The 21347-nt window shown below is 42.3% G+C and overlaps 1 protein-coding gene across 10 annotated transcripts in view; it reads left to right on the top strand.

Annotated features, from left to right (window-relative positions):
* ENTREP2 (endosomal transmembrane epsin interactor 2) overlaps positions 1-21347 on the top strand; it is a 396616-nt gene that overhangs the window by 70554 nt on the left and 304715 nt on the right. Inside the window, exon 2 of one of the 10 annotated variants that reach the window (XM_082386092.1) lies at positions 16843-16993. The exons of the other annotated variants lie outside the window; for them this stretch is intronic. Within the exon in view, the coding sequence (XP_082242218.1) occupies positions 16904-16993 (90 nt within the window). The 5' untranslated portion in view covers positions 16843-16903. The remainder of the gene's footprint in view (positions 1-16842; positions 16994-21347) is intronic. 10 annotated transcript variants of the gene reach the window in all.

Below are 21347 nucleotides of genomic sequence, written 5' to 3'. Positions count from 1 at the left end.
GACTCCCATTATATGTGTCTTGGTATGTTTGATGGTGTCTTATAGATTTCTGAGGCTGAGGCTGTGTTCCTTTTCCTTCATTCTTTTTTCTTCTATTCCTCAGACTGCATGATTTTAATTGACCTATCTGTAAGTTCACTCATTTTTTTTCTGCCTTTTCAAATCTGCAGTTGATCTCCTCTAGGAAGTTTTTTAATTATTGTACTTTTTTCAACTACAGAATTTCCATTTCATTCTTTCTATTATTTTTATGTCTTCATTGATATCCTCTATTTGGTGAGACAACATTCTTTGAACATATTTAAAACAGCTTATTTAAAGTCTTTATTTAGTATGTCCAACATCTAGGCTTCCTCAGGAAGTTTCTGTTGACTACTCTATTTCTCCGCTGTATATGGATTATGTTTTCTTGTTTACTTGTATGCTTCATAATCTTTTGTTGAAAATTTGACATTCTAAATAATATAATGTGGCAACTCTGGATATTTGGTCATTCCCCCTTCCTAGTTTGTTATTTGTTATTGTTGCTTGTTCAGTGATTTAAACTGATTCTGTAAAGTTTGTATTCTTTGTCAGGTGTCACTACTGAATTCTCTGCTCAGTTAGCTTAAGGGTCAACCAATGATCAGACAGAAATTTCCTAAATACCTGGAATGAGTTAGAGTCCTAGAGGTCTTTATAGAAGGGCTGTGTGTAGGTATTGAGCCATACTTTCTACACTCAGCCAGTTAGCTTACAGCTCCATTTTAGCCCTCACTTCCTGCTTGCACAGAACCTCAAGGTCAGTCAGAGACAAGTGCTTAGGGCTTTCTCAGGCCTTTCCTGAGCACATGCACAGTCCCTGGCTTGTGCATAACGCTTTTCATGCTGTGGCTTTCTTGATTTTCAGGAGTATGTTGGAGCTTTTCCAAGGCCTAATGGATGTCTTGTTCCGTGGCTTTTTCCTTTAAGCTTTTTGGTCAGCCTATTTTGTGCCCCTTTGTTATCCATTGCTTTTAGTAGCTGTGATTATTAGTTTTCTTCCATTGGAAGTTTTCTTCCATTGTTTCCCGCAAATATTCCCAGGGAAAAGACTTTTCATGCTGAGTGGGCTCTGAGTCAGGTCAAATAAAGACAGCCTTCTGAGTGGGTTCTTCCAGAGAACCAGCAGACAGGTCACATTGTGACAGTTCTCTGGGAATGGGGCTTTGATGCAGCTTCTGCTGTACTTTGCCTGGCTGCTGGTATGCACCATGATTGTGGGCTGTTAGTTTCAAGGCTACAGTGGAGCTTGGGAGGTAAGATGGGAATAGGGCAAGCTAAAATGCCGCAAATGCTCATTGTTTTTACTGAGATATAGCTGTTTTTCTTTAATAAATACTCACTAGATTGCTGCAAAGCTCTTATTTATTTCTAAAGTTCTGGAAAAGTTGATTCTGACATTTTTTGGCCAAGTTTTTCATTGTTTTTATGGTGGAGAGAATTTTCATTGGTCCTTACTCTGCTATTTTTGCTGTCATACCTCTTTTTATTAAATTTTCTGAGTTCTTTATATATTTTGGGTACAAATCCTGTGCAATATATATGCTTTGCAATTATTTTCTTTTACTGTATGGCTTGTCTTTTCATTCTCTTAACAGTGTCTTGGACATTAAGACTTTAAAAAAACAAGACATTAAAAATATTTACAAAGTCCAGTTTTTCAATTTTTTTCTTTTATGATTCATGCTTTGGTATTGTATCTAAGAAATCTTTGCCAGATCCAAGGTCACAAAGATTTTCTCTTGTTCTTTTGATGCAAATTTTATAGTACATTGAAGTCTGTGAGTCATTTGAAATTAACTCTTTTTTTGTAGTATGAGATAAACACTGAAGTTTATTTCATTTTTTTCCATAAGGAGATCCAATTTTCCAGCACCATTTGTTGAAAAGACTGGCTTTTCTCAACAGAATTGCTTTCGTATGTTTGTCAACATTTTTTGTCCCTGTATTTGTGGGTCTAGTTTTGCAATGCTCCATTGGTCTATTTGTCTATCTTGATGCTAACACCACACTGCCTTGATTATTGTGTTAAAAAATCCCCCAAAACCCATGTGTGTGTGTGTGTGTGTGTGTGTGTGTGTGTGTGTGTGTGTGTGTCAGGAAACGAGGTCTCTGGAGCCGAGAACAAACGTTTTATTACTCATAGTGCATCTTGTGTCAGTTCCCCTGGGGGGCAGCATGGTGAGTCCCAGCTGTTCCCCTTAAGTATGGTGGGGCTGCACCCTAGGAGAGGAGCTGTGGATTCATGTAGGGTGGCTGGCATCTCTGTTCTTTCTCTCCCAGGTTTATTACACTGGAATATAAGCAAATGGCTACAGGGGAGATGAGTCTCTAAATCTCTCTCTGGCTTTCAAGACATTCACATCACCCTCTAACTGTGTTATTCCCATGCTGCTTGCTCAGAAAGCCCAGACTGTGTAGAAATACATGGAGAATCCTCTCTCAACATATGGTAACTTTTATATTAAACCTTGAAATCAGGATGTATTAATTTTCCAACTTTGATCTTATTTTTCAGAGCTGTCTTAGCTGTTCTCTATCCTTTGGATTTTCATATGAATTTCAGATTTAGTGTTTCAGTTTTATAGTGAAGCCTGCTGGGATTTTGACTGGAATTGCATTAAATCTATAGATCAGTATTTTCTCAATCTTGGCACTGGCACTGTTGACACTTGGGGCTGGGATAATGCTTTGTTATGAGAGCTGTCCTCTGCATTGCAGGATGTTTAGCAGCATCCCTGGCCTTTGCTCACTAGATAGCAGAACTATCCCCTGCTCATAAGTTACAACAACTAACAATGTCTCCAGACGTTGCAGATATCTCCTGGAGGGACAAAGTCACCCCGTGTTGAAAAATCACTTCTACTGATCAATTTGGGGAGAACTGATGTTGTCACAATATGGAGTTTTATGTCTTATGAACACATTATACCCCTTCATTTATTTTATTTTATTTTTTTTTATTAAACATCTTTATTGGAGTATAATTGCTTTACAGTGGTGTGTTAGTTTCTGCTTTATAACAAAGTGAATCACCTTCATTTATTTAGATCTTTAATTGAGGTCTTAAATTTCTTTCAAAGGTGTTTTTTAGTTTTTAGTGTACAGGTCTTACACATCTTTTGTCAGACTTACCCCTATTTATTTCACATTTTTTGGATAATGTTGTTTTTAAATTTAAGTTTCTGAGTACTTGTTATTAGTATATAGAAATTCAGCAGCATCTTGTGTATTGATCTTGTATTCTGCAACCCTGCTAAACTCACTTATTAGTTCTTGTAGATTTCTACAATAGGCTTTTCAATTTTAAAAAATTTCAATGCTGTTTTTTAGGTTTAAGTTGTATGTGGATGACTCTTTTTTTTTATGAAAAACCTCTTTTTTCATAGGAAACATGGGAGGTTTGTGTAGAATTGATGGGTAAATTTAATACAGGGTCAACTTGCCAGGCTTGGAATTCCATTGTTTTTTTGTTGGCCATTATAGTATTAATAGTAATGTAAATAATTCTGGAAGGATGAAAGTGGAAAGTGAGTTCATAGGTCATACATCACAGAGTTGAATGGATGTTTGATGGTCATTTTGCTTTCTAATTATCCAAATAAAAGATTATTTACTTTTGTCAGCTTTAGCTAATACTTGTAAAGTATACATCTGTTTGTCATTGTTTGTCATCTTTTTTGAGATTATTTCTATTCTATATTATTTTATTTATAATATTTAATATTTCAGATAAAGTCAGAATTACCTTCAGTTTATATGTTTTGGACTTTGCCATTGTTTTTTCCGCCTTTGTTAGGGTATAATTGACAAATAAAGTTGTATATATTTAAAGTGTACAATGTGAAGACTTGATATACGTATACATTGTGAAATGGCTACCACAATTAAATAGCACATCCATCACCTCACAGGGCTGCCTTTTTAAATTTTGTGGTGAGAATGCTTAAGATATACTCCTTTAGTGAATTTAAAGTGTACAGTACAATATTATTAACTATAGTCACCATGCCCAGAACTTATTCATCTTGTAACTGAAAGTTTGCACACTTTGACCAACATCGTCCCATTTCCCCTACCCTCTAGCCCCTGGAAATCACCATTCTCTCTGTTTCTATCAGTTTAAATTAAAAAAACATCTTTTTTTAAGATTCCACATATGAGTGAGATCATATACAGTATTTTTCTTTCTCTATCTGGTTTATTTCACTTAGCATAATGTCTTCTAGGTTTATCCATGTTGTCACAATGGCAGGGTTTCCTTCTTTTATGGCTGAATAATATTCCATTGTGTGGGTGTGTGGGTGCACACACACATTTTCTTTATCAATTCCTCTGTTGCTGAACATATAGGTTGTTTCCATGTTGTGGCTATTGTGAGTAATGATGCAGTGAACATGGGAGTACAAATACCTCTTCAAGACACTGATTTTGTTTCCTTCAGATAAATAACCAGAAGTGGGATTCCTGGATCATATGGTAGTTGTAGTCTTAATGTTTTGAGGAGCCTCCACAATCATTCCCATGATGGTTGTTCCAATTTACATTCCCACCAGCAGTGCACAAGGGTGCCCTTTTCTCCACATCCTCACCAACACTTGTTATCTTTTGTCTTTCATGAAGCCATTTTAACAAGCATAAGGTGATATCTCATTGTGGTTTTGGTTTGAATTTCCCTGGTGATGAGTGATGTTGAGCACCTTTTCATGTACTTGTTGGCCATTTGTATGTCTTCTTTGGGAAAATGTCTATTCAGTCCTTTGCTCATTTTTAAATTAGATTATTTGTTGTTGTTTTGCTATTGAGTTGTGTGAGTTCCTTGTATATTTTAGATATTAACCCCTTATCAGGTATATGGTTTGCAAATGTTTTCTCCTATTTCGCAGTTTGCTTTTTAATTTTGTTGATTGTTTCTTATGCTGTATAGGAGCTTTTTAGTTTGATGTAGTCTCACTTCTTTGTTATTGCTTTTGTTGCCAGTGCTTTTAGTGTCATTTCCAAAAAATTATTGCCAGGACCAATCTCAAAGAGCTTTTTCCTTATGTTTTCTTCTAAGATTTTCTTGGTTTCAGGTCTTACATTTAAGTCTTTAGTTTATATGTATTTAATTTTTGTGAGTGGTGTAAGATAGGGGAACAGTTTCATTCTTTTGCATGTGGATATCAAGTTTACCTAGCACCACTTTTTGAAGAGACTGTCCCTTCCCTGTTGTGTGTTCTTGGCGTCCTTGTCTAAGATTAGTTGGCCATACATGTGTGGGTTTATTTATGGGCTCTCTATTCTGTTCCATTTGTCTATGTGTCTGTTTTTATGCCAATGCCATACTGTTTTGATTACTGTAGCTTTGTAATAGAGTTTGAAATTAGGAAGTGTGATGCCCAGTTTTGTCTTTTTTCTCAGGTTTGCTTTAGTTACTCAGGATCTTTTGTGATTCCACAAAAATTTTAGGATTGTCATTTCTATTTTTGTGATAAATCCCATTGGGAATTTGACAGGGCATTTGATTGGGAATTTGCATTAAATTTGTACATCACTTTGGGTAGCTTGGACATTTTAACAGTATTGATTCTTTCAATCCATGAACGTGAAATATCTTTTAGTTTATGTGTTCCTTCTTCAGTTTCTTTCATCAGTGTCTTATAATTTTCATTGTATGGGTCTTTTGCCTCCTTTGTTAGTTAAATTTACTCATATATATATATATATATATATATGGTCTTTTAAATGGGATTGTTTTATTAATTTCTTCTTTATATAATTCATTATTAAGTGTACAGAAACAAAACTGATTTTTGTATATTGATTTTGTATCCTGCAGCTTTACTGAATTTATTAGTTCTAACAGGTTTTTTTGGTGGAGTTTTTAGAATTTTTAATTTGTAAGATCATATCATCTGCAAACAGACAGTTTTACTTCTTCCTTTCTGATTTGGATGCCTTTTATTTCTTTTTCCTGTCTGATTGCTGTGGCTAGGACTTCCAGTATTGTGTTGAATAGAAATGGTGAGAGTGTCCTGTTCCTGCATTTGAAGAAGCAGTCACCTCCTCTGGTCTTTACTGACTGACTTTGAGGGAGAAATAGCTTCACCAGTCAGTCCAGCTAGGGATTCTGAGGCTTTCTCGGACCTTTTCTATGGGTATGCCTGCTCCATACTTTTTGTTCCTTCTTGGCAGGGAGTTTTTAAGATTGTCTACTATCTCTCAGTCCTGCAAAGCCAGGGCAGGTACTAAGAGCAGATGACCTCAGTATTCTGGGCAGGGCAAGAAAGGAGTGGGCCTCTTGGACCGTGTCCTGCAGAGCTGGGGAAACCAGGAGCCCTCTCAAACTCTCATTTTCCCTCCTGAAGACATCGCAGGCTGAGGGATCTTCATTGGCACTGAGCAGTGCTGCCTTGTGGGAGGGTGACACGGGCAAAGTGAAACTGTTCCTCTTAACTCTCTTCAATGCCTCTGCTCTTGGATATTTTACTTCAATGCTGTGTTGGAACTCTGCTGGACTCCTGGACTCCCACAAAGGTACTCTTGTCCGTGGGTGGTGGGTCAAAATCGATGTTCTATGTGGAATGATTGTAGACAACCATTCCACCGTCTTGCTGCCATCACATCACCATTGTTTCTTTTAAAGCTATTCATTTTTATTCATGTGATGGAATTATGTTTATTGACAATCCTCAAGTTATATTTGAGCTCCTGTTTAGCTTAAAGGGATCTTCTTATCTCTTGAGTGTGAGTGTGTGTGAGTGTGTGTGTGTGTGAGAGAGAGAGAGACAGAGAGAGAGGGAGGTAATAGTGTATGTTATTTTAGATACCAAGAAATGTGATGCTCCAAGTAAATGTACCGATGTGTTTTCTTGACATGGTAAGACAAACTGGTCCCTTTATACAGCTTAGAGAGCATTTCAGGCAGTATCTATAATACATGCTTGTGGAGAGAGATTTTCTTCCATAAAATAATTGTCTGCTTTTGTACCACAGTTGTATTTTTTTGGAAAATAGCAGCTCATCGTGAAACACTTTTGTCTACACACTTTGTTCTCATATTCTGTGACCTCTCCTGTTTTGTCTCACTACAGGAGTCTTTGTCAAGCGGCGTTCTTTTTGTTTTTGCAGTCTGATAGAATTTCCAAAGCTTTTCCCTCTACCAGTGGTTTGGTTTTGCAGGGTGTAAGTTCTGATCTTTATATCCTTCTTTGTGGACTCTTCTCCTGAACTTATATTTTTAGTCTCTGTGGCATGCCTGCTCTTTTATCTGGCGCCTTCCGAGCACAGTCTGCCCTCTCCTTCGAAGGAGCCCTGGGCTCACAGGGTGCTGTCTGCCTGCAGTGCATGCAGGATGCCAGTCTTCGAAAGACCTTTCTGATCCTGTGATTATTTTTGGAGGAATGTTCTTCCTCTTAATGTCCATATGCTCCTCCTTTTCCTTCTGTTTCTACAGGAGGCACATTGACTGGTGTTTTTTACTTGGTCTTTTCAAGGTATCATTAAGTGGACATTTTATTGAGAATAACTTTGTGTGAAAAATGATAAATACCCATTATCAAACATTCAAGCCATACAGAAAGGTATAAGAAAATAAAGGAAAAGAAACCACACGTGCAAAATGCCGCCTTCAACAACAAGCCTATCAATGATGCCTGGGGAGCAGCGTTTCAGGCACCCCTCTGTTCATGGATGTAAGCAGAGGGAATGTGTATAGAGAGTTCTGTATTGTATGTTTTACTTTAAGGATGAATATTAAAATGTAAATTTTGTTTTGCTTTAATTTAACAGGAAATAGAATATGAATATGCTTTACAGTCCAGTAGAAAAGTCCAGTAGAAAAGGTTATGAGAAATCTTTAGTGGTTGGAGTCATTTTATTTATTTCTTTATATTAAAAAATTTTAGTGCTGTATCAGTTAAATATTTTTTTTTAAATTATTTTATTGAAGTATAGTTGACCTACAGTGTTGTGTTAATTTCTGCTTCAAAGTGATGCAGTTATATTGGGTTGGCCAAAAAGTTCGTTCTGGTTTGTCCATGTTACGAAAAACCCGAACGAACTTTTTGGTCAGCCCAATATGTATATATATATTTTCATATTCCTTTCCATTATGGTTTATTACAGGATATTGAATATAGTTCCCTGCGCTATGCAGTAGGACCTTGTTGTTTATCCAGTCATTCTTTTTTTAAACTAGAAGTTCAGATTTGCACACTGTCTCTTGAATACCACTGCAGAGGGAATCAGCAGACGCACACTGAATTTCAGGGAACAGAGTAGCACAGGGGTTAACACTTGCACCCAGATAGCTTGGGTGCAAGTCCCTCGGGCACTTGCCCAAGTGCACTGCCTGCTTGACCTTGGGCAGATCGTGAAGCCTCACTGTGACTCGTTTCCCTCCTTGGTAAGATGGAAGTAGTAACAGTATCTTTGTCACAGAGTTATTTTGAAGGCGGAGTTAGTATTATAATTTATAGGCTGTGTCTGGTATATATTAATACTGTTATTTCCCCTTCCTCAGCTTGTTTTTTGCTAGTTAGATCTTTGCGTTTATAGGGCAGGGCTAGTAACGTTTGTATTCTCCTCTGCACCCCTACTGCCTGCAATATTTCACCATCATTCCATATTTGAGGGCATTTGGTGCTCCCCAGCAGCCCCCCACCACAGCCTCTATCCTCCTAAGTTGCTTCCTTTACTGAGGGCATCCCTAGCTCCCTTATTTTGGTTGACTTGTGCATGGCCAGATTTTGTTATCCAGTAGTTTTTTTTCTCTAAGAAGGGCTCATAATTGCTTTAGTCCTTAAATTCTTGAAGAGAATTGGCTCCCCACTTGAAGGAACACCTACCTAGGAATCAGTTTCTTTCCCTCCAGATAATATAGTCCAGCCAACCGCCCCGCCCCCCCTCCCCGCCAAAGAAACACCATCCCCTGTACTGCCCACCATGGGATCTACTCCTCCATCCTCTTTTTTGTTATGATGGAAAATTTAATGCACCAGAAGAGTGTAGAGAAAATATATATAATATGCACTTGGGTCCTAACATCCAGTTGTAACAAATAATATTTTGCTGTAATTGCTTCAAATCTTTTAAAATGAAGTAAGTTCACATGCAACTGAAGCTCCCTTTGTACATGGCCCCCAGCCCCCGCTTTCTCCTTCCTCAGCAGGTGCTGCCATCTTGAACTTGGTATGAGTTTTGTGTATGTGTCTATCATCAACATGTATCATTGTTTGGTGTATTTTTAAAATTCACATAAATGGTATTTTATTGTCAGTGGCGTTCCCTCTACTTCGTTTTAGTCAACGCTGTTTTCTAGGCTTACCCATGGTGATACGTGTAGATCTCATCATTTACTTTGAATGCCGTGTACTTAACATTCCATTGCATGAATGGGAACCTTACAGTTTTCCGTTTAGTATTTATTACAAGGCGGGGGCGGGGGTGGGGGTTGGGGATTCAGCTACCATCCTTGTATCTGACCACGTGTGCTCCTGTGGGCTGTCTCCCTGGGGCACTGGGTCTCAGACTTGCCTGTACATTGGAATCCCCGGAGAGTTAAGAAAATGCTGATGTGTCTCGTTCCCACCCCCAGGTATTCTATGTAATTGGTCTGACACGCAGCCTGGGCATCAGCGTTTAAAAATCTCCCCAGGGGCCTTCCCTGGTGGCGCAGTGGTTGAGAATCTGCCTGCCAATGCAGGGGACACGGGTTCGAGCCCTGGTCTGGGAAGATCCCACATGCTGCGGAGCGGCTGGGCCCATGAGCCACAATTACTGAGCCTGCGCGTCTGGAGCCTGTGCTCCGCAACAGGAGAGCCTGCGATGGTGGGAGGCCCGCGCACCGCGATGAAGAGTGGCCCCCACTTGCCACAACTAGAGAAAGCCCTCGCACAGAAACGAAGACCCAACACAGCCATAAATAAATAAATAAATAAATAAAAATTAAAAAAAAAAAAAAATCTCCGCAGGAAATTCTAATGTGCAGTGTTAGAGAATCTCTGCTGTGGGCACCGCCATCCAATGGAGGAACCACGCATCACCTGTGATGGTTACAATTTAAGTTAATTTAGACTAACTATATTAAGTCTGCAGTTCCTCAGTTGTACTAGCTGCCTTTCAAGTGCCTAAGAGCCCTCAGTGGCTGGTGCCTCCACAGGTGTAGGACAGCCCCACCAGTGGGGGCGGGGGCACTTGCTGTAGGGTGTACACCTGGGTGGGCACTTGCTGGTCAGGGGATGTCCCTCCTTGGCTGTGCTGGCTTCGGATGTGCTGCTTTTCCAGGCAGCTGTCTTTGTTTTCTCGGGCTGCTGCAACAATTGCCACATGGTTAGCGGCTTAAAACAACACGTTTATGGTCTCACTGTTCCGTAGCAATTCCGTGGCATGTCTCACCGGGTTACGGTCAAGGCCTGGGCAGGCTGTGCTCCTTCCTGGAGCCCCCTGGGGGGAATCCGTTTCCTTACTCCAGCAGTTCCGATTGCTGGCAGAATTCCGTTTCTGGTGTTTGTAGGACTGAGATCCTTTTCTCCCTGCTGGCTGTCAGCCAAGGTCATTCCTAGCCTCTGGAGGCCACCACATTCATTGGCTAGTGGCCTCCAACAGCCAGCAACAGTGGCTTCTCACATCTCTCCTGCCTCAACCTTGAGTCCAACGGGAAAGGTTCTCTGCTCCTAAGGGCTCTCGTGGCTTGTGGGATTAGATGGATCCTCTCACCCAGATAGTCCAGGGTGGTTGTCCCATCTCAAGATCCCTCACCTTTATCACCTTTTCAGGGTCTCTTTTGCATAGTCACAGGGCATTAGGGTGTAGGCATCTTCTGATGAAGCGGGAGGGAGGGAGGCAGAAGGGGGTCATTTTTGTACGGTCCATGCTGATTTACACATCCATGCCTGCATCTGAGAGTTACTTTTTATCCACATGCTCATGAGCACTTAGTATTATTACTCTTTCACATTTTCCCCAGTGCGAGTGGACAGAGCTATCCCCTGAATACTAGTGAGAGTGGTGAGTTCTCTATTTTAAATGTGATTAAGTTCACTAGTAAAAGCTTTGTGTTGATAGTTTTATATCAGATTTTCCTGGCATTGCTGTCACCCTGGCTTTGTGGATCTCTGCAGGCAGGATGAGCTTCAAGTGGGTTTATTAATCAGAGATTAGATTCTTTTTCTCTGCTGTTCTCTTGGTTCTGTCCTCCTCTGAGGCTCAGCTTTGGCCTTGCAGTGGCAAAATGGCTGCAACAGTTCCAGGCCTCACACCTTCACACTGCCCTGTCTGAGCAAGCGTTTTAGACTTTCTGTTAATTGGGCCAACTTAGGCTGTGGCCTACTACTCCCTGACTGTCACGGTGGTCAAGGACTGCCCTGAATCCACCTTTGCTCAGGCCCTAGAGTATGTCCATCCCACGTCCAGTGCTCTGGCCGGGGGAAGAGTTTACGGTGATTGGCTTGCACCTGTGAGGGAGCTCCCGGAGCTGGGTGGGTCTGTTCTCAGTACGGCTGTTTCGGGTTTTTTTGGGGGGGGCGGAAGGAATGGATGCTGAGAGGGGACCACAGTGTCCATGGTTGTCTGAATGCCTCTCTTTTTCTTAGGGTGACTTTTGTTTCCTGTTGTTATGGTTGAATTGTGTCCCCCCAATTCATATGTTGAAGTCCTAACCCCCAGCACCTCAGAATATGCCATTGTTTGGAGGTAGAGTCTTTGCAGCAGTAATCAAGGTAGAATGAGATCCTTGGGGTGGCCCTAATCCAGTCTGACTGGTGTCCTTATAAATGGGAAATTTGGATACACACCCACACGGGGAAGATGACGGGAAGGCAGAGGGAGGAGATAGCCACCTGTAAGTCATGGAGAGAATCCTGGAGCAGACGCTCCCTCCCAGCCCTCAGAAGGAACCAACCCTGGAGATGCCTTGATCTCAGTCTTCAGCCTCCAGGACTGTGAGACTGTCAACTTCAGTGGTTTAAGGCGCTATAGAACCCATGTGTTGCTGTGGTTATTGTTTACTATTTTGGGGTATTGTTTATTATTTTTTGGTTATTTTTTGTTTGCTCCTCCTCTGCAAAGGCAGGGATTCTGTCTGTTTTGTTTTCTGCTGTATCTGCAGTGCCTGGAATAGGGGCTGGCACATAGTAGGTGCCCAGTAAATCGATGGTGAAGAAAGCAAGGCTGTGAAGAAAGGACATGAACAGGGGTTTAGAGCTGAAATGAAAACCCATGAGATTTAGTCTGATGTGTTTAATGAAAAACATAGTATTACAACATAGATTTAGTAATTAAGAACAATCACATTTCTCCAATTAATATATCCACAAAGTCAAACAAGGTATTTTGTTGTCTTTCTTCTCAGATTGCAAGTCCAATATATATAAATAGCTTGAATGGCAATCAGTAGAAATACTATGAGGCCTAGAGTTCTGGACCTGATAGCCTGTCACCCTGAGTTTTTAACCGTTTCTCGCCCCTCAGATCACTCGCTTCCCTGACCCCAAACCTCTGTCAGTGATGGGGCCATCCCGGGGCAGCTCCAGGGGCAGCTGCAGGGCCCCCTCCTTGTCCCCTCCCACCCCCCTGCACAGGGAGAGGTAGAGGGGAGTGGGGGAGGGAAGTCAGGCTCTGTTGATGAGCTCCTTCTCCAAGCAGGTCACCTTCAAGGTAAATTTTAATGTTAGAGTCAAATTAAAACAATACATATATATACATATGTGTATATATTTATATATGAAATGAGAGCTCTTGGGAAGGAGGTCTTCTGGAATTTGAAATCCTCGTCAGGTTCGTGCAGCCCAGGCTTTACCCAGCCACCGTCACAGACCAGGCAACTGACTCATCGGGGGCTTGTTTCTGAGACTGAGACTCACAGTGGGCATCACTACCTCATCAGCGGCAGCATCAGTGTCAGGATGGGGATGCGAGTGTGTTATTTTCACACTCTTCCCTGTGCTGAGTAAGGAGCGGGCCCAGCCTTTCTGTCTCCAAGACCTCCTCCTTCATAGTTGACTTTGTAAGTCGTCGGTTGGCAGAGCGAGGAGGGTGGGTGGCCCTGCGGTGTCACCTGTGCGCGCTGGCCTGAAGGGCGAGTCCCGCGTGCGTCCTTTCCCTGCTCTGTGCCCTTCTCGAGCCATGACCGGAGCATCCTCAGCTCAGAGTCAGTCCTTGACCTGCTGTGTTCTGATTCCTCCACTGGGTCACTGTTGTCTGCCGTGTCTCAGGGTCACGGTTCGGTGACTGTCTCCTTTATCACTATTGCGTGTAATACTGTAAACGATTTTAAGCATCACTGTTAAAAGTCAGTATAAACGTACCCCACAGCCAGGCTTACTGTGAGCTTGTGGGGTCTCCTGTCTCCCACCAGCAGGTGTGGGCTGAAGCTCAGGACTCAGGTGCCACCCATCCTGGCCCCTGCACTGTCTGCCTCGTGTCCTGCCCCTTAGTCAGGATTTGTAGGATGGCTGAGTAGGTTGCATCGTGATTACTCAAAACTTTAAGAAATCCTTTAATTGTGAATTCCTAGAATTCCTTGAATGGGTGTCACAACTTTTCTTTCCAAAATTCTAAAGTAAGCCTTTAACCTGGGTTTTCATGCATGCTGACCTTGCGATTCTACTGAAGGTTGTTCTTTCACGGGAAATGAGGACAGTGGGGCCTTGCTGAGATGGTGGGTGGTGGCATCCTGTCCCTTTACCTGGAAGGGAAGGTACAAGGGGATGTCTTGCAGGGTGTGGGGACTGACATTGCCTGTGAAGATCTTGAGCCGTCTGCTGTGTCCATAACTAATTTTCTCAATATCCATTCCTTACTCTCTTAATGCACTCTGGCCCGAATAGCCCTGGGCTTTGAAGACATCCGTATTTAGAAAGTAGGTGATTTTGCGCTCACAGAAGTCTGTGGGAGCTGCTCTGAAAATGCGGGTGCGGATGCAGAGCTACTGATGAGAGAGTGACTGGAAATAGTTTAACAGTGGGGACTGTCACCTCCACTGAAGGTGGTGCGGAGCCACAGAGGCCATGCAAGGAGAGAAGGGGGAAGGGCCTGGGGAGGGGGCAGGAGGAGGGGGCAGGTCAGTGACGGGGACATCAATGGGCAGCCCGAGCTGGGTGTCCACCCGCCCCGCTCCCTGAGAAGGCTTCCTGCCCCAGCTGCGGGCGGCTCCACTCTTCCCAGGCCGCGCACCTGGCACCCGACCCTGACCCCACATCCCCCTGTTAATGGGAACGTAAAGTCCACCTGAAGGTGACTGTCTGCCTCTTTCTTCCACTGCCCCTGCAGGTCTGAGCCATGGTCATCTTAGTCTGATGACTGCATACCTCTCCACCCCGCCTGCAACCTCTTTTAACGTGGACATCAGTCTGTCCCCCTTTCCCTCTGCGTGGTCAGCCTGCTCTGACCACGAGTCTCCTCTTCCCTCTCTCTGTCTCTCTCTATCTCTGTCTCCATTTCTCTCCCCCATCCCCCACCCCTACCCGTGTAGCCTCTCAGGCCTCTTATTTGTCCTCCCACTGCACCAGGATGCTCCCAGCTGAGCGCCTTGGTCCTGACCTGTCTGCTCCCCCTGCCCCGAGACAGTGCATGGCCCCCTCTCTCTCATCACCTTCAAGTCTTTCCTCAGATGCCACCTTCTCACTGAGAACCACCTTGACTGCTCTGTTTAAAACTAGGCCTTCCCTGAAAACAGGATCTCGAAGAGACACCCACACACCCACGTTCATGACAACACTGTTTACAGTGCTTAGTGGAAGCCACCTAAGTGTCCATGGACGGATAGAACGAATGGATGAAGAAACTGTGATCTGTCCGTAGAGTGGAATAGTATGCAGCCTTCAAAAGGAAGGACATTCTGACATATTCTACAACACACATTGGGGACATTTTGCTACATGAAATAAGGCAGTCACAGAAGGACAAATGCTGTATGATTCCACTTACGCGAAACACCCAGAGCAGTCAGATTCATAGAGACGGAAGGTGGCGTGTCGGTTGCCAGGGCTGGGGTGGGGCAGTGGGGGGTTGTTCAGTGTGTCCAGGGTTTCAGTTTTACAAGATGAGAAAGTTCTAGAGATTCATAGCACAACAATGTCAATGTGCTTAACTACTGAACTATACACTTAAAAATGGTTAAGCTGGTAAATTTTACATTATGTGTTCTTTTAGCACAATAGAAAAAATGAAAACAGAAACCTAGGCCTCCCTCCATCACCCCTGGTCCCCTTATTTGGTCTCTGCTTTTCCCCTGGAGCACTCATCACCTCCTTAGGTGCTTACTTACTTAGGACATCTCCCGTACAGATTGTCAGCCCCACAAGGGGAGATTGTTGTTTGTTTTGTCCACCGATGGTCTGGAACAGTGCTGGCCACCAATCAGGCACTTCATTAATATCTATTGATTACATGAATGTGCCCCAAATCTCGGTGCCTCCAGACCTCAGAGTCCAGGACATGGACTTGGAGATGCTTCTGCTGATGGGTGTTGTCCATTAAGCTGAGGGTTTGCATTCGGGTTGGGATGCTCTTGTGGGATGTGGACAGACAGGCAGGGTCCAGAGAGAGTACCTCTAAGCTGGAGCAAATAATCACCGTTTCTGAGCGAATATTGTAAAAGTCTTGCTACAGTGAGAACCTCCTGTTCACCCCCCACCCCAGACCTTGAGCTGTGTCACCCATCTCCCCAGTAGTATTGCAGCATATGTGCATCACACCCGGTGTATGTCCCCCTCCTCCGTGGACAAGGTAGAGGAGGCCTGGCTTTTGTAGAGGGAAAGATCCTGCATTCTGTTTGCTTCTTGCTTGATGGGAATGCAGATCCATGGTTTTGCAAACTAGGTTCTGTGGAATTTTAGGGTTTTCCTACTCCTTTTCAAAGAGAGCACTTTAACTTTTAGTGTTGTTACATTTTGATGTTCAACATAGTGGTTCATTTGGCTGAGGGTTCTGTGACATATGGCTTTAGGGTTCTTGGGGCTGGGTATTCTAACTGGATTTGTCACTTGGTCCCTTTACTGCTTGGGTGTTCAAAGCATGTGACCCCAGATTCTTTTGCCATTTTCAAAGGTCAGGGAGAGTGAATCTAAAACAAAGCAATGAGTGGAAAACAGCTTTTCTTTAAGGTTCAGTACTTAAGGCTAAGACATCACGCAAAAGGAAGTGTTTAAAGAGGGATTTAAAAAGAAAATCTCAGTGCAGATGAAAAGAGGGTGACTTTTAAAAGAACCTGGCAGATCCCAGAGAAAAGAGAATTCTTGGGTGAATAGCATTTATAAAATGTTGGCAGCTCATCATTTGTGTATAAAACTTCAGCATTGTGGAGTGGCTTACAGAGCTGAGAGGTGACCTCTAGGTGGGTGCATAACCAGGTCCAGGCATCACGGGGAGGGCAGGTGTCTGAGACAGCTGGGGCTGCTACAACAGAACACCACAGGCTGGGTGGTTTAAACAACAGATGTTTATTTCTCACAGTTCTGGAGGCTGGACACCAAGGTACCATTGGAGTCAGTTCCTGGGAGGGCTCGCTTCCTGGCTTGTGGGCAGCTGCCTCCTTGCTCGGTGCTCACGTGGTGTAGAGAGAGCTCTCGTCCTCTTCTCATAAGGGCACTAACCCTGTCATGGGGGCCCCACCCTCACAACCTCATCTAACCATCTCACCTCCCAAGGCCCCACCTCCAAATACCATCATGTTGGGGGGTGAGGGCTTCAGCATGTGAATTTGGAAGGGGGACACAGTTCACTCTGTGGCAGCAGAGATGATGATTATGAAAGGCAGAGGGAGAATACAGGTGTGACTACCTAGGCTTGCTTTTGTCCTCACCTGAGCTGAAATGTTTCCCTTTCTCTCTCTCTTTAAAGCAGTCAACACGGATGTGTTACGTACTCCATATTTGTAGGTTCCAAGACAGATCATGGCTTTATGGGGCCTGAAGCATGTGCATTGTGGGGGACTAAAACTGCAAATACAAACAAGCCGGGGCCTCTCCCACGAGGCTTGGACGGAGCCTGGGTATGTAGGACGCCCCGAAGCTTGAACTTCGTTAGTTTCAGGGTAAATCTGGCTGGCTCATTTATTTTATTTTTTTCCTTTAAAAGCCTATTTGCCATTTTTCTAATCTTAGCAGTAATACAGTTCACTGTAGAAACTTTAGAAAACACAGATGGGCTGAAAAAATCCTGGCCCTAGTTTCATAACTCTCAAATAATTACTGTTGATGATTTAGCATGCTTGAGATGTTTTGAGTTTAGGATGTGCGCGCATTTTCACATTTCAACACTTACAGATCCTGGGTGGGTTTTCCCTGTGGACGGCGTGTCAGTGTTTGTCAGCAGCCTGCTGCTTCTCCTGGGACGTCCTGCAACTGTTGTCATCCTAGATGTGCTGGAATAAGGGGCATGTTACAACATGTGTGCTGAAGTATCTTAGTGCCCCTGAGGTTGGAGGTGATGGGGACCAGAACCAGTGGGACAGGGGTGATGGGGTGGGGATGGTGCCCCATTGCTTCCTGTCCTGTGCATGTTTGACCTCTACTCTGCTCCCGTCCCATGACGCAGAGATCAGGGCGCCTTACCTCTCGGGATTACCGGGGAATTGAATGAAACTGGATGGACCTAGAGACTGTCATACAGTGTGAAGTCAGAAACAGAAAAACAAATATCGTATATTAACGTGTATATGTGGAATCTAGAAAAATGGTACAGATGAACCTGTCTGCAAGGCAGAAATAGAGACACAGACGTAGAGAACAAACATATGGACACCAAGGGGGGAAATGGGGGGGTGGTGGGAGGAATTGGGAGATTGGGGTTGACATATATACACTACTATGTATAAAATAGATAACCAACGAGAACCTGCTGTATAGAACGGGGAACTCTACTCATTGCTCTGTGGTGACCTAAATGGGAAGGAAATCCAAAAAAGAGGGGATATATGTATACATATAGCTGATTCACTTTGCTGTACAGTAGAAAGTAACACAACATTGTAAAACAACTGTACCCCAATTAAAAAAAAAAACTGCCAGACACTAGCTGCGTGCGTATGCTTGGCCATTGACTGACTGGTCAGTTCTGCTGATCATGCAGAAGAGGCCTGGAAGGTTCCGGACTGCAGCTGGGAGACTTGGGAGAAGTTCGAAAAATCTCTGACACTCAGGGCATAAGGAGGCTGCTTCGGGGTCCCTGTGACAAAGGCAGCCCATCTCCCTGCGTCTGCAGGAAGCCCGCCTGACATGCGTGAACGTGTTTTCTAAGTACTTAAATATTCACCTACATGTCATTTTCACTGTCTGCATACACATCCGCTGTATATTCATGGTTTATTTAACAAATTCCAATTTACCCAACAGTTGTTGGGCATTTTGGTTGTTCCCCTGTTTTCTTGTTTTATCTACAAGGTGACTTGGCAGTGTACATCCTTGTAGCGTAATCTTTGCACAACATCAGGAGAAACGTACATTATGATAAACTGCCAGATTCGAACTGCTCCAGCCAAGGGAGATGTGTGTTTTCAAGGTCTCTGCCAGCCTGGGGTACCACCATGGGGTGGGTGAGGGGAGCCGCCAACGCTTCCAGTTTGATAGATGAAAACTGTTAACGTATCATTATTTTACTTAGCATTTCCTGAATTGCTCATGCCTGTTTTTCCCGCTCTTGGTTGACAAATATGTTAAGATTCAAGTATTTCTTCCACTCAGGTCAGTGTTCTCAACCGAGCTTCAGACAGAAAAGGTCAGAGAGTGAGCCAAAGAATATTTGTATTTGCACAATGCAGAATTAGATGCCTAAGCTTTGAAATATTTGCATCAGTTCTTCACAATGTTTTTAAAGAACTAAAACATCATAGATACAGTTATAGTCTCTCTTGTATCTTCCCCCAGCTTATCTTGTTCCTTTCATAACCAAAGAAAACCTTCCTTTTTACTTCATTTCTGTATGTGCAGAATAAACATACAGAGCTTGCACGTGTGTTTTTTAAAAAAATCACACAAGTGATATTAACTGTGTGTCATTCTGAAACGTGCTTGGAGCATCTTGTGTGGTTTCCCACATCCTTCCGGTGGTGTAGGTTCATTTACTGCCTGTTTGTGATTCCCTTGGGGAATCGGTCCCGGTTGTCTGTGCTGTTCTGTGATGACCATGCAGCATGTTTCTGATGACCCGCCTTTACCCCGTGGCGGCAGGGACTGGAATGTCCCCTCGTGTCCCTGTGCTCAGGTGCAAACATGCCGGCACAGCCCACACCCAGAAGAATTCCCAGGTCAGGGAGTGGGCACCTTAATGCCACTAAAATTCCCAAATTGCTTTTCCAGTTGTTTAGGTCAGTTTGAACTCCTGTTTGGGGCCAAGAAGAGTTATTATTTTCTCACTTCCTCTCCAGGTTTCGTGGGACCCAACTTTTACAGTTCTTTTAACAGAAAGAATACAAAATTGCAAATACAAATTTAGACATGAAAGTGGATATTTATTTAGAATGAGAAAATAAGTCACCACAAAGGAGAAATTTTTTAAAAATGCTTTAAAATGTACCAGATAGATCATACAATCTAGGAAAAACACATTTAAAAAAGTTGAAGACTTGTCTGACACACCTCTGTAATACTCTTTTTCTACATTATGTTGCCACATACTCCTTGATTGCCTATTCCTGACAATGATTTTGTCATTTCATTTTCCCTAGATTCTCAAAAGATATTTAGGTTTTTTTCCTTTGGCATTGATGATTAAAATGATTTTTATTATTTTTATTTTTTTATTATAGACATATTATTCACATAACCTAAAATTCACCATTTTTAAAGTGTACAATTCAGTGGTTTTCAGTATATTTCAGTGTTGTGCAACCATCACACTAATTCCAGAACATTTCCATAACCCCCAAAAGAAATCCCAAACCTATTAGCAGTCACCTCCAATTTCCCCCTCCCCTCAGCCACTACCAACCAATAACCTACTTTCTGTCCCTATGGATTTGCCTGTTCTGGACATTTCATTTAACTGGAATCATACAATATGTGCCTTTTGCGTTTGGCTTCTGTTACTTAACATCATGTTTTCAAGGTTTATCCATGTTACAGCATGAAACAGTACTTCCATCCTTTTAATGACAAGTGGTATTCTGTTATGTGGATCTATCACATTTTGTTTAACCATTTACCAGTTGATGGACATTTGGGTTGTTTCCACTTTTTTGCTATTATGAATAATGCTGCTATGAACATTAGTGTACTAGATTTTGTGTGAACATAAAACACACCTTTTCAGTTCTCTAATCTATCTAACATACCAAGGAGTAGAATTGCTGAGTTTAATTCTATGTTTAACATTTTTAGAAACTGCCAGACTGCTTTTTAAAGCAGCTGCCCCATTTTACTTTCCCACCAGGAAGGTATGAGGGTTCCAATTTCTCCATGGCCTCTCCAACACTTGTTTTCCTTTTTCGTTTGTTTGTTTGTGTGAATTGGTATCTTGTGGCTTTGATTTGCATTTCTCCAATGATTAATGATGTTGAGCCTCTTTTCATGTGCTTATTGGCCACTTGAGTATCTTCTTTGGAGAAATTTCTATTCAGATTCTTTGCCCATTTTCTAATCGGGTTATTTGTCTTCTTATTGTTGACCTGTACGAGTCCTTTATATATTCTGGATACTAGACCCTTATCAGACCCAATATGATTTGTAAATATTGTAAATATCTTCTCTAATTCTGTGGGTTGTCTTTTTATTTTCTAAATAGTATCCTTTGGCGGGTTGGGGGAGGGATACATTAGGAGACTGGGATTAACATACACACACTACTATGGATAAAATAGGTAAACAACAAGGACCTACTGTATAGCTCAGGAAACAATATTATGTAATAACCTATAAGGGAAAAGAATGTATATATATGAATATATAAATAAAACTGAATCGCTGTGCTGTATACCCGAAACTTACATGACATTGTAAGCGAACTATACTTCATTAACAAAAATAGTATCCTTTGATGCACAAAAGTTTTAACTTTTGATGGGGTCCAGTTTATCTAATTTTTCTTAGGTCATATGTGCGTTTGGTGTCCTATCCAAGAAACTGTTGCTTAATCCATAGTCATGCAGATTTATACTTATGTTTTCTTCTAGGAGTTTTGTAGTTGTAGCTCTTTTTTTTTTTAAAAAAAATATTTATTTATTTATTTATTTATTGGCTCTGTTGGGTCTTAGTTGCAGTAGTTGTAGCTCTTAAATGTAGGCCTTTGAAACATTTAGAGTTAATTTTTGTTTATGGCATAAGACAGGGGTCCATCTTCACTCCTTTCTTGTGGATATCTAGTTGTCCCAGCACAGTTTTTGGAAAATATTGTTCTTTCCCCATTGAATG

Source organism: Balaenoptera borealis, assembly GCF_965194805.1.
Source record: "Balaenoptera borealis genome assembly, chromosome: 3".
Lineage (NCBI taxonomy): Eukaryota > Metazoa > Chordata > Mammalia > Artiodactyla > Balaenopteridae > Balaenoptera > Balaenoptera borealis.
This window is presented reverse-complemented; position numbering and strand designations above follow the sequence as displayed.